This window comes from Sebastes umbrosus, chromosome 8 (genome assembly GCF_015220745.1).
Source record: "Sebastes umbrosus isolate fSebUmb1 chromosome 8, fSebUmb1.pri, whole genome shotgun sequence".
In the NCBI taxonomy this organism is placed as follows: Eukaryota; Metazoa; Chordata; class Actinopteri; order Perciformes; family Sebastidae; genus Sebastes; species Sebastes umbrosus.
The window spans coordinates 5,928,731-5,940,032 of record NC_051276.1 but is presented as its reverse complement, the minus strand read 5'-3'; the positions used below and the strand labels follow the sequence as shown (position 1 = coordinate 5,940,032).

The 11,302-nt window shown below is 39.9% G+C and overlaps 1 protein-coding gene across 1 annotated transcript in view; it reads right to left on the bottom strand.

The window, feature by feature from the left end:
• Positions 1 to 806: 806 nt before the first annotated feature.
• Positions 807 to 11,302, bottom strand: part of galnt9 (polypeptide N-acetylgalactosaminyltransferase 9) — a 106,111-nt gene continuing 95,615 nt past the window's right edge. The window contains exons 10-11 of the mRNA XM_037778517.1: positions 2,029 to 2,196; positions 807 to 1,829 (exon numbers count right to left, since the gene is read on the bottom strand). Coding sequence (XP_037634445.1) covers positions 1,683 to 1,829; positions 2,029 to 2,196 — 315 coding nt within the window. The 3' untranslated portion in view covers positions 807 to 1,682. The remainder of the gene's footprint in view (positions 1,830 to 2,028; positions 2,197 to 11,302) is intronic.

Here is an 11,302-nt window from a genome sequence, read left to right as displayed (position 1 = left end):
TTATCCTCTGATTTACAGACGTCTCTTTATACATCCATGGCCACGGACTCATTGGCGTTTTCAGTCCAAAATGGCAGCAGCGCTACCGTAGCGCCATCTAGCGGCTATTGTCAAAAAGGTGCCAGAGTTTCGCCTCTTTGCTTCTATACTCTTTGTCCAGGACCTGATCTTATTTTGGGAACTAAATATACCACACTCTAAACAATGCAAGTAAATTCAGAGCTCAACAGGCCTGCCGTGCCAAGTTACGGTTGCCAAGCGATGATTGGACAATGGCTGTCCGGGGGAGGGAGACCAGTACAGAACCTGCCAATGTTGGTGTAGTAAACGTATTACAATGTCAATAAAAGTACATGACTAAGAAAAGATCGTGGGCGTCTCTTGAACACGTATTGATATTTAACTTAAAAGCATGTCAAAGATGCTTTCATGTCGTTCTTTCTAAACTGCCACATTTTTGGCTGCACACAAGAAAAACAGAGCAAGTAAAGAAGTTTCTTTCAGAGCATAATAATTGGAAAGCTTTCAGTGCTTTCTGAAGACCTGTTAATCCAGTGGGTGGTTTGGAACAATCCCAGTACACAGGGCCAGAAACCTGACGGAGGTTTGAGGTGGTTATGTGGTGTATGCTCAACAAAAGACGGGCAATTTTGCTGTTGCTGTCAGCAATTGGCTTTACAATAGAACAAAAGAAAATGCGTAGTTATGTAAGCAGCCAAGTTCAGTCAGAGACCAAAAAGTTGAATTCTCTGAATTGACGACAGAAGTGATGTAAACGCCTGAAAAGAAAAAGACGGAAAGGCGGCTCATCATAAAAATGATTTTATTATCCTAATTGTTATCAGAGGACGGATATCAATTCTTCACTTTTTACAATATATTACTATCATTAGACTGTTTTATACATTGTTTTATATATTAATCATTTTCAAATAATTTTGTACATGCTTTTGGGACTGACATTCCCTGGTCAGATTAAGCAGAAAAATGAGAAAAAAGGCACGTGATTGCTCCTGTCCTCGGTGAGCAATACAGTCCAAAGAAACAAAGAACTGTAGTGGTTTGTGTGAGTGCAGGTGAAACGCCTCCCGATCAGATGATGGGCAGCCCCATTTGAAGCCTATTACATGTCTTGCCAGTGCAGCACAATATGTCCAAAGCAATTTTCCAAATCACAGCCCAAAATAATCACTTTGATGTGGCAATTGACAGCAATCATATCTTTTGATTTGCTCAGATGCGCTCAGAAAAGACAAACTAGACGCTCACACGCTCCTTTCTCATCTCCACAGATCTGATAAGTTTTACAGTAGAAACGAAAGAATTCCAGGATCTTGAACCACCTTCAGGGGCTGCACTCGTGTTACTCTGTTCTATACATGTAGCTGAATGTCAGAAATGTGGGGCCGTTTCAATCAGTGCGGCTCGCCATAAGGTCTCTGTGAACGCTCAGCCTGCTGGAACACATGAATTGATCAGATTCTTCTTTAAGACTCGATGTTGGAAGGCTGTGTGGCCTGAGGGGAGCTCAATGTGCTGTGCAGTCTGTAGTGTGAAATACCACACACTGGCACAACCACCACCACCACCAAGTCCCTGCTCCTCTCTCAACTGTCCACAGTTTGAGATCAAACTGCTTCTTGAAACTCTGCCCAAACTGTCTCAGAGGTCGCTCTCTGGCTTCAGTGCCTGGGATGCTTAATCCAGTTTCGTATCATCCACTTCTGACCGGAGCATCTCTGGACCACCAGCCGAAGGCCAAAGTTGGCATCTTTGGACATTTCTACCTCCAAGCATCGACCGGTGTCCCTGCTGATGATTGGACCGTTCTGCAACAAAAACACGTGAAAATATGACCTAATTTGCACGATAACCTCATTCATAGAATAACTCCCATATTCTCATCCACGTTGTTATGCTATCAGTTATTAGGCACTCAATAACATATGCCTAACACTCGTATTTTACCTTTCATTACATTTGGTGTTTGGCAGAAATGTTGAAAAGATCATGTGTTTTCTTTTTTACCTGTGTAAAGTCCCAGAGCCTCTGGGAAGTCCTTGAAACAATGTCACATTTTTTCAGTCTGGGAGTGCGTCCTCTGCCGTCATCAACGAGGCATTTTGTGTCAGGCAGGAAGGTGGTCGACCCCAGGGGTCCTAGCTGGAGAAGCCCCTCAGTCGCATAGCGGGCGAGCTGCAACACAGAGACGACCAATGTGTTACACTGCTGGATTCCAAATTTAAAAAGCTGTTTTCACAGAAATTATACATTTCTGTGGAACAATATTTTATATAGTAAAAGATGTCAGATTTAGGTCTTGACTCAATTTTGACTGTGTTTTACCATAACCATTTATTTTTAGACTGGAAAACTTCCTAGATTAAAAATGCAAGACTGTCTCCTTATTACATGTTTGAAGAATATTTCAGTGTACAGCATTGCACGGAAACCCGCAGTGCACAGCTTATTAATGCCACAATATTTCCCCAAACCAAAATTTGATCCCTGACTGTTTAATCCTGCACATGAAAGGCTCTGTGATGATATGTATCTATTACGTAAGGATAGAGTAGAGATAGCATTTATTATTTATGGGAGTGATCCTCTCTGAAAAATGAGATGCCAAAGATAGGGAGGTCTTCAGTACAACAGCAGCCCTGCTTTGAGGGGGGGCAGGCATACATGACTGAATCACCCACACACACACACACACACACACACACACAGTCTTCTACTAAAGCGCAGGGTAGGAAGCTGTGTTATGTTATTCGCGGTCCAGGAACAGTCAGTGTCACAGAACTCCTCTGAATCCAGACTTATGCTTTATTAATGCACAAACATGCTATATCCTTTTCTGTCACATTTTGTTTTCCCAGAAAATCTTTAAGAACAGAAAATGAGAAGCACATCCGACCCCATTGCAAAAGCAGGTCCTTGTGACTACCATCTCTATAAACTAGGGGCTGTTAATCGCATGATTGTCCATCATTAATCACAAATGAATCACACTTTTTTTTTATCTATTATATGTACCTTAAAGGGAGATTTGTCAAGTATTTAATACTCTTATCAACATGGGAGTGGGCAAATATGCTGCTTTATGCAAATGTATGTACATATTATTATTGGAAATCAATTAACAACACAAACAATGACAGATATTGTCCAGAAACCCTCACAGGTACTGCATTTAGCATAAAGAAAATGCTCAAAGCATAACATGGCAAACTGCAGCCCAACAGGCAACAACAGCTGTCAGTGTGTCAGTGTGCTGACTTAACTATGACTTGCACCAAACTGCATGTGATTGTCATAAAGTGGGCATGTCTGTAAAGGGGAGACTTGTGGGTACCCAGAGAACCCATTTTCATTCACATATCTTGAGGTCAGAGGTCAAGGGCCCCCTTTGAAAATGGCCATGCCAGATTTTCCCCGCCAAATGTGGAGCGTTATTTAGCCTCCTTTGCGACAAGCTAGTATGACATGGTTGGTACCAACGTATTCCTTAGGCTTTCTAGTTCCATGTGATGCATTATATTCACTTTAGCTACAAAACTTAGCCCGCTTTTCGAAACATCGATTGCGTTAATGCGTTAAAGAAATTAGAGGCATTCAAATATATTTGCGTTAATGCGTTAACTTTGACAGCCCTACTACAAACCTTTACACAAATCTGTTGAAGTTCGAAATGTAATAGTATGAAAACTGGTTATTGTGGTCCTATCCTGTTCAAGTACCTTTGTCAATCAATTTCAGCATGTAAAAGTCTCTCCAAACTGATATCACATTGTCTGAGTGGAGGATTTTTTGGATCGTGGATGGAGAAACTAGAGCTGCAGTAAGTGTCCTGTGTGGGTGTTACTCCTTGTGAGAAGAGAGGACGCAGGTGGTTTTTAATCCAATGTTCTGCCCTAAAGAGCCACTTAGAACAAATAGGGAAACAATGAAGCGCCACTTTGTGTGTCACTCAAGAGTTCACTGGAGCTGGCTGGGGGTTGTTTAGAAGGATGCTGATAAGGACAATTCTTTGGACTAAGGAATGTCAGACATTTACATAAATAAATTTCAAACTCTAAGTTTAATGCGAGACACATAATGCTGTAAACTTGTGCTATTTTTCTGCAGGTTGCAGCCTAACGGGCAGTTTGATTGAGAACTCTTTATGGAATTTTGGGTTCTTGGAATCTTGGGTCTTTCGGGGTCATAACGCTCTAAGCATATTTATCCGTGGTGTAAACTATGACTGGGCACAGGGAAAACCTCATATAATCCCCACTAATACCTGTTTACAGCTCAGTCTGGCAGCCTTTTATATGCTAATACATTTAAAATGGGACCATAACAAATAATTAACGCAAGGAAATGATTCTGCCAAGCCAATTAACCTGTGCCTCACGCAGCAACATTAGACGCTCCATTGGCTCCCTGCCATCGTAAAAGTTCCGCAGCCACTTTCTGGAGGTCAAGCTAATCACAAGTTCCTTAATTAGCTCATTAATGGTGCAACGCTGTGGCAATGTCAATAGAAGATGAAGTGTTTGTACATTGTATTGGCTTGTAATCTGCACATTTCTACCTTTCCTGTACCTTGCTCCGCCAGGAAGTTATGAGTTTATGCCACAGATTATAACAAACATCTTAAGAAGGGCTTGGCTTGGGGCCTCAGCACTGCACCTAACACGTCCTCTCCATATGGAACTATGGTCGAGCAGCATGGGAATCTGAGTGAGCTTCAAGCATCTACACAAACCTCTAAAGGGGAGATTTAAGAGGCCCCACAGCATAAGCGGTGCGGAGGGTGTCCATCAGCACCATGCACATCCAAGTGCATTCCACATAGCTGGGATGCCTTCTGGGAGAAAAGAAGTTTGCTTTTCAGTCTGAAGGCCACCTATTTCCATGGCGGCTCAACGACCAGCGCAAGTAGAACTGTGTTGGTATCTATTTTGGTGAAAACTGTGTCTTAGATTTTGTGGAATAATAACAATGGAATAATTCTTACAATGTAAATAAACTACTTTAATTAAACACTGGGGTAATGTGGTTAAAGTAGGACCGTTAGTAAAGCAGTGTGCACTGATCTATGAATGAATGTAGTTAATTATATTTTTACCCCGTTTAGAGAAGTGTGATTATGTAAGCTGCAGTGTGTAGGATTTGGTGACATCTAGCGGTGAGCTACGGCGTGGCCATACCCGTAGCCATACCTAAAAATCAGATGCAGAATTAATTTTTAGTTATAGCCGTACTAAAACGAGTTACTATTACTAAAGAAAACAACCTGCCACTATCCATCAGCAGCCATTCTATTTTTCTACTAGTGGGAGTTGTACACACACATTTAGCAGGAAAAAAAGTCATGAGCAGTCGTTGTGTGCGGACAGGACATCAGCCACAACTGTTCATAAATATATACTGAATATGGACTGATGAAATGGACAGATATTTGACAGGGACAAATAGAAAAACAGACGATGCTTCAGGCAACGTGCTCCGCTGACGTAATCAAAAGAAAATATGTCGAAGTAGGGCTGCACAGGATAGTCCGAAGCTTCATTTATAACGTTGTCATTCAAATTATTATTATTAATAGCCTGACTGACAGAAACATTACCTTCCACCTTCTCTTCCCTCCCCTTCTCAAACACACACACAGAGCGAGTGACGTGACGCTCCGTCCATCTCTGTAATCGCCTCAGTCCTCAGTCCAAAAGTCAAAATTTATTGAAAAAAAGATAAATGTAATAAACTCCCAAAATCACAACATGTTTTTATCAGACGAAATATTCTGCTTCCATCTTTTTTGGTGAAAAATAACATTTTCACTGTGGTCAAAAACTGTTCACTCTCCCACACGCACCTTTAAAGGGGCGGTCTAGCAGCAATCTAACAGCATCATAAATTACATTTATATAAATATAAATAATAATGAATAAGGTAGGAGATGAGGAGAGACCAGGGTGTATTTAATATCTGGAAACTCTGGCAGCTGACAGTATGAGTAATATTTAAATATATTTTTTTCTCCAAAGGGGGGAATGACAGAAAAAGTTTGAGAACCACTGTTCTAAGGTAACAAATGCACAACGATTCTTATTTTCAGGTGATTATACACTAAATGAAACACACTTATTGATATTATATATTCCATTTCTGCCAATAGACCAAACTAAATGCTACACACTGTTCCTTTAAATGACACCAGGCCGCAACAAAATAAGCACACACACCTCTACACACATCAGACTGGTCGACGTTCTGCCTGTTTATGCAGGAAACACCGGATTACCGGGGCTCGTTAATCCTGTCACAGCCCCCATCAAACTTCTATAATGTTGCTTTATTAATATTGCTGTTTCTGTTTTATTGTTTAAATGCTTTATGGTGTAAACGCTGCTGTCACATCTATGTGATCATTTACGATGTGTGATAGAATTATGACTGAAATAGCGTCGGCTTGCCCAAACAATATTTTATCTTTTGTTTCTATTGTGTGTCTCTGGTCACAGATGTGTGGTGATGTGTGTTCACTGTACAGCTGGCAAAGTTGTTACAGAGTTATGACACCAGTGATGTGACCGGCTGAGAGTGTATTTATTAATCACCACACCCTCTGATCTATATTCCATCTCGCCCAACCCTTTGGCACTTTGCCATGCTGCACATACATGACACAAAATAGCACCTGCACTTGGAGACGTCCACACAGTCTGTGGCCCTAAGCCATATACTGACATTAACAATATTCAACCTATTCTCATATAACGGTTCATATGATGTCTTATTCCTCCTTTTTCGTCCGTTTGCCTACGAATGTCCAGCAATATGTGTCAATTTCTGCTCATAACATGCATACAATCTGTTTAAAATAGTCTTCCATCTTCAGGAAAAACTTCCTTAAGCAAGACAACTGCTTAGCTAGGTTTAGGAAAAGATCCACTTAGTTAAGTTTAGGCAACAAAACTTCTTAGTTACATTTAGGAAAAGATCAACTTGGTTAGGATGAGGCAACAACACTACTTAGTTATGTTTAGGCAAGAAAACTACTTAGTTAGGTTTAGGAAAAGATCATGATTTGACTTAAAATAACTCCGGAAGTGGCGTAACTTCAACACGTGACTTGCGTGATAAATTAATCAACGTTGACTTGTGGTTTCACACAGGACACAAACGCTGGTCTCATGGGCAAAAGTCCGGTGTTTTTTGACCCGCCCATGCACCCCGACCTCCTCCCTAAGCGGCATTCTCCGCTATTTATATTTACTTGTTCACGACTATGTTAATTACACACAAATTAATTTTATGGGATATAAACGAATTACAGTGCATTATTTTTCGTAGGCATAGCAACAAACGGTGTATGAGAACAGCCTGCAATATTGATAATAATATGACAATCATTAATATTAGTAGTACGCTCAGATCTCATCAACAGGAAATCTATGGAAAAAGATGCATGACTTCCTTTAACAGACTACTGCTTGTGTAAGTGTGTGTGTGTGTGTGTGGGTGTGTGTGTGTGTGTGTGTGTGTGTGTGTGCGTGTGCGTGTGTGTGTGTGTGTGTGTGTGTGTGTGTGTGTGTGTGTGTGTGTGTGTGCGTGTGCGTGTGTGTGCGTGTGTGTGTGTGTGTGTGTGTGTGTGTGTGAGAGTGTGTGTAGAGCAATGATGCAGGCTTTGTAGCCTCTCCACCTCTCCACATTCACTGCATTACACTATCGGACAAAGGTGAGGCATTATCCATGATTTAGATTTCCACTGGGAGAACCGGCAGAGAGAGACTCATTCCTCAGAAGCACAATGAAGAATTATTCTGGCCAATTATACTCTGTCCAAAGTAAACGGAGCAATGGTAAAAAAGAAATGCAAAATCACAGTGTCCCACTGAAATTGAATTCGGCCCCGCTCACAGTAATGTTGGTCATCACTGTAATCTAATGATACACAAAATTCATCTCCATTTGTTTATTTCCCCCGAGGATCAGGATTAAAAGAGTCAGTGAAGCTTTACATTACTGGACCCCACTGAGCTCTCTGTAGAGGAAAAGAGGAGAGGCTGCTGGCCTCCTTATAATTCTCCCTCCCATGGCACATAATGAACATGTCACTCACCAGCGAGACGAGCGCTTAGGAAAGGTGGGAGATGAAAGAAATATTATGCATGAATAGCATTTGCATGATTTGTCTTTGGGAATAGCTTTTGTTTCAAAGCACAACAACAGGACAACAGCCTCCCACCCACTGTGCCATTTGTCCTGGTTTCTATTCACGTAAAGGTTATGCTGAGCACACATGTTCTTTTTTTTCAGCAGCATCCGCCTGCTGCATATTCATATTACTACATGCAATCTCACCTGGGAGTGGCCCAGTTTCCCAGTGCTTCCTAGTGAGCAGCTCTGATAGAGATGTTGGTAATGCCTTGCTCGATTGTACTTCGTATGGTAGTATCATAGTAGTACAGTCACAACACTGTGTCTGTACTACCCTATCCAGATCCAGCATGCACACTGACATCATACAGTGTCATTAAGCAGTTAAAAAAATTAAATTAGGGCTGTTAAAGTTAACTCGATAATAACGCGTTAATGCAAATTTGTTTTAATGCCACTAATTTCTTTAACGCATTAATGCAATTTTTAGGTAGTAGCAGGCTCAGTTTTAAAGCAAGAGTGAAGATACTGGTATCATATGAAATTAGAAAAAGTTAAGGAATTGGTACCAACCATGTCATACTAGCTTATCGCAAAGAAGGATAAATAATCCTCCAAATTTATGCTAAATTGTGGCGAGGAAAAATTGTCATGGCCATTGTCAAAAGGGTCCCTTGACCTCTGACCTCAAGATATGTGAATGAAAATGGGTTCTATGGGTACCCACGAGTCTCCTCTTTACAGACATGCCCACTTTATGATAATCACATGCAGTTCTAGTCAAGTCATAGTCAAGTCAGCACACTGACAGCTGTTAAAATACAGTACATGGGTGTTTCTGTTAGCTGGAGATTCTTTTGTTCTCAGGTCTTCAAATAATTCTGAAATTGTTTAAGTTTTGAGCTTGAGTTTTGTTTATTTGCACAGGATAAAATAAAACTAATGACATTCAGATATTGAAAATGAAAGGGCAGGGAGATGAAAAAAAACCCTAGATAATATAAAACACAGTCAGAATATATATGTTATGTTATGTCATAAAAAACAAGTCTATAAAACAGAAATTGAAGTGTCTTTCAAATATGCTTTGTACGACTTTAAGGAAGATGTAATTTTGACTGAAGGAGAAAAGGAGTTGCATAAATTAGGACCCCCTGTGACTTGATTTTTGGGAGTATGAAGATTAGATGGCTGTATGGCTTAATAAGAATGGATCTGTGAATAAGTTTTGAAATGATGTTGAAGATTTCCTTCTTTGAATTGCATCTTGTATATAAAAGTACATACTGGAAAATATGAATATCATGAATTGTAAGTAATGGAATTCCAGAAAAAAAAAAAAAGGAGACGATGAGGATTTAAGTGGGTTGCAATTCTAACAAAGTGTTTTTTTGGAGGAGCATAATTTTCTGTAGAGTTGTGGAAAATGTACTCGCCCACACTAAGTTGTAGCATGAGAAGTAAGATAAATTATAAATAAATTATGAATAAAAAAGGGCATGAAGACAGTATTATTATTGTTATGAAAATAACTTTCCCAGTTATGACAATAGATTTGGTTAATTTTTACTGACACAATCTGCAGTATGTGTTCGCTCCAACTCGAGCTCTCGCTGATTATAATTCAGAGAAATCTATCCAGGTATGTTTAGCCTAAACCTGTTTATGTGATCTTCTGTGCCCAACACGGTATATTCCTCACTATTTGTTACTTTGTCCGTGTAACTTCAGATGCAGATATAAAGTATTTGTCAACTCCGCTGTAACTGACCATGTTGAGCGATTCACATTTTTGTGCACTGAGTGCTTACATGTCATCGTCTCATTTCATTCCTTCTCCAGCTGAAATACCCTGAGTCTGTTTTCAATCTTTATCAGCTCTGCAGCAGGTTTAAGTGCTAATTAAACAAGACAGGAGGCAAGAGGCAGCCTTGTCATGTTCCCCTCTGAATGGATAAAAAGAGAGAGGTTATATCCTTTAATGTGACAGCTGCACATGGATTACTCTACGTATAGTTTATACTGTATATGAACCATTTGATGACTGAGGGGCTGCAGTAGGAGCATTCAGCTTTAGAACATGAAAAGATCTACCGAGATCTAAAGAATCTTAACAGTGACATAGATTAAACAAAGAGTAGCACCTCTTAGTTAATGGTAATAAAAAAAGATCTTTCAGTAGTTTACACGTAGATGGATAGATGGATAGATGGATGGTAAAGGCAGCAACGTCTTTTTTTGTTACCTTGGACCCCAATCGCTTAAAATAATCGCGATTAATCACAGGATTATTTATAGTTAATTGTGATTAATCAAAATTAATCACACATTTTTTATCTGTTCAAAATGTATCTTAAAGGGAGATTTGTCTAGTATTTTATATTCTTATCAACATGGGAGTGGGCCACTATGCTTGCTTTATGCAAATGTATGTATATATGTATTATTAGAAATCAATTAACAACACAAAACAATGACAAATATTGTCCAGAAACCCTCACAGGTACTGCATTTAGCATAAAAATATGCTCAAATCATAACATGGCAAACTGCAGCCCAACAGGCAACAACAGCTGTCAGTGTGTCAGTGTGCTGACTTGACTATGACTTGCCCCAAAACTGCATGTGATTATCATAAATTGGGCTTGTCTGTAAAGAGGAGACTCGTGGGTACCCATAGAACCCATTTTCATTCACATATCTTAAGGTCAGACGTCAAGGGACCCCTTTGAAAATGGCCATGCCAGTTTTTCCTCACCAAAATTGACTGTATGTTTGGAGCGTTATTTAAAACTGAGCCCGCTTCAACCTCCAAAAGATCGATTGCATCGATGTGTTAAAGATATTTGGGCTGTTCAAACAAATTTGCGTTAACTCATTATTATCGTGTCCTAGGTGTTCACTTAAAAGCTTCAGCTATATTTCTGTTAAAGGAGAAGCAATAAGGCGAATATATTTCTCTCTATAGCGCTGCTGCTACCACCACACATTAAACAGAAATGTGTTTAACTTCTATGAGACTTGAAGAGGAGAGTAATTACACCACATCATCCTGGGGAGAGTCCTCGAGTGTTAAAATGCAGAAAACAGTGATTCATAAATCTGGGAATGTGAATTTACATTTGCCAGGAGGGAAATACAGGGAAACCAA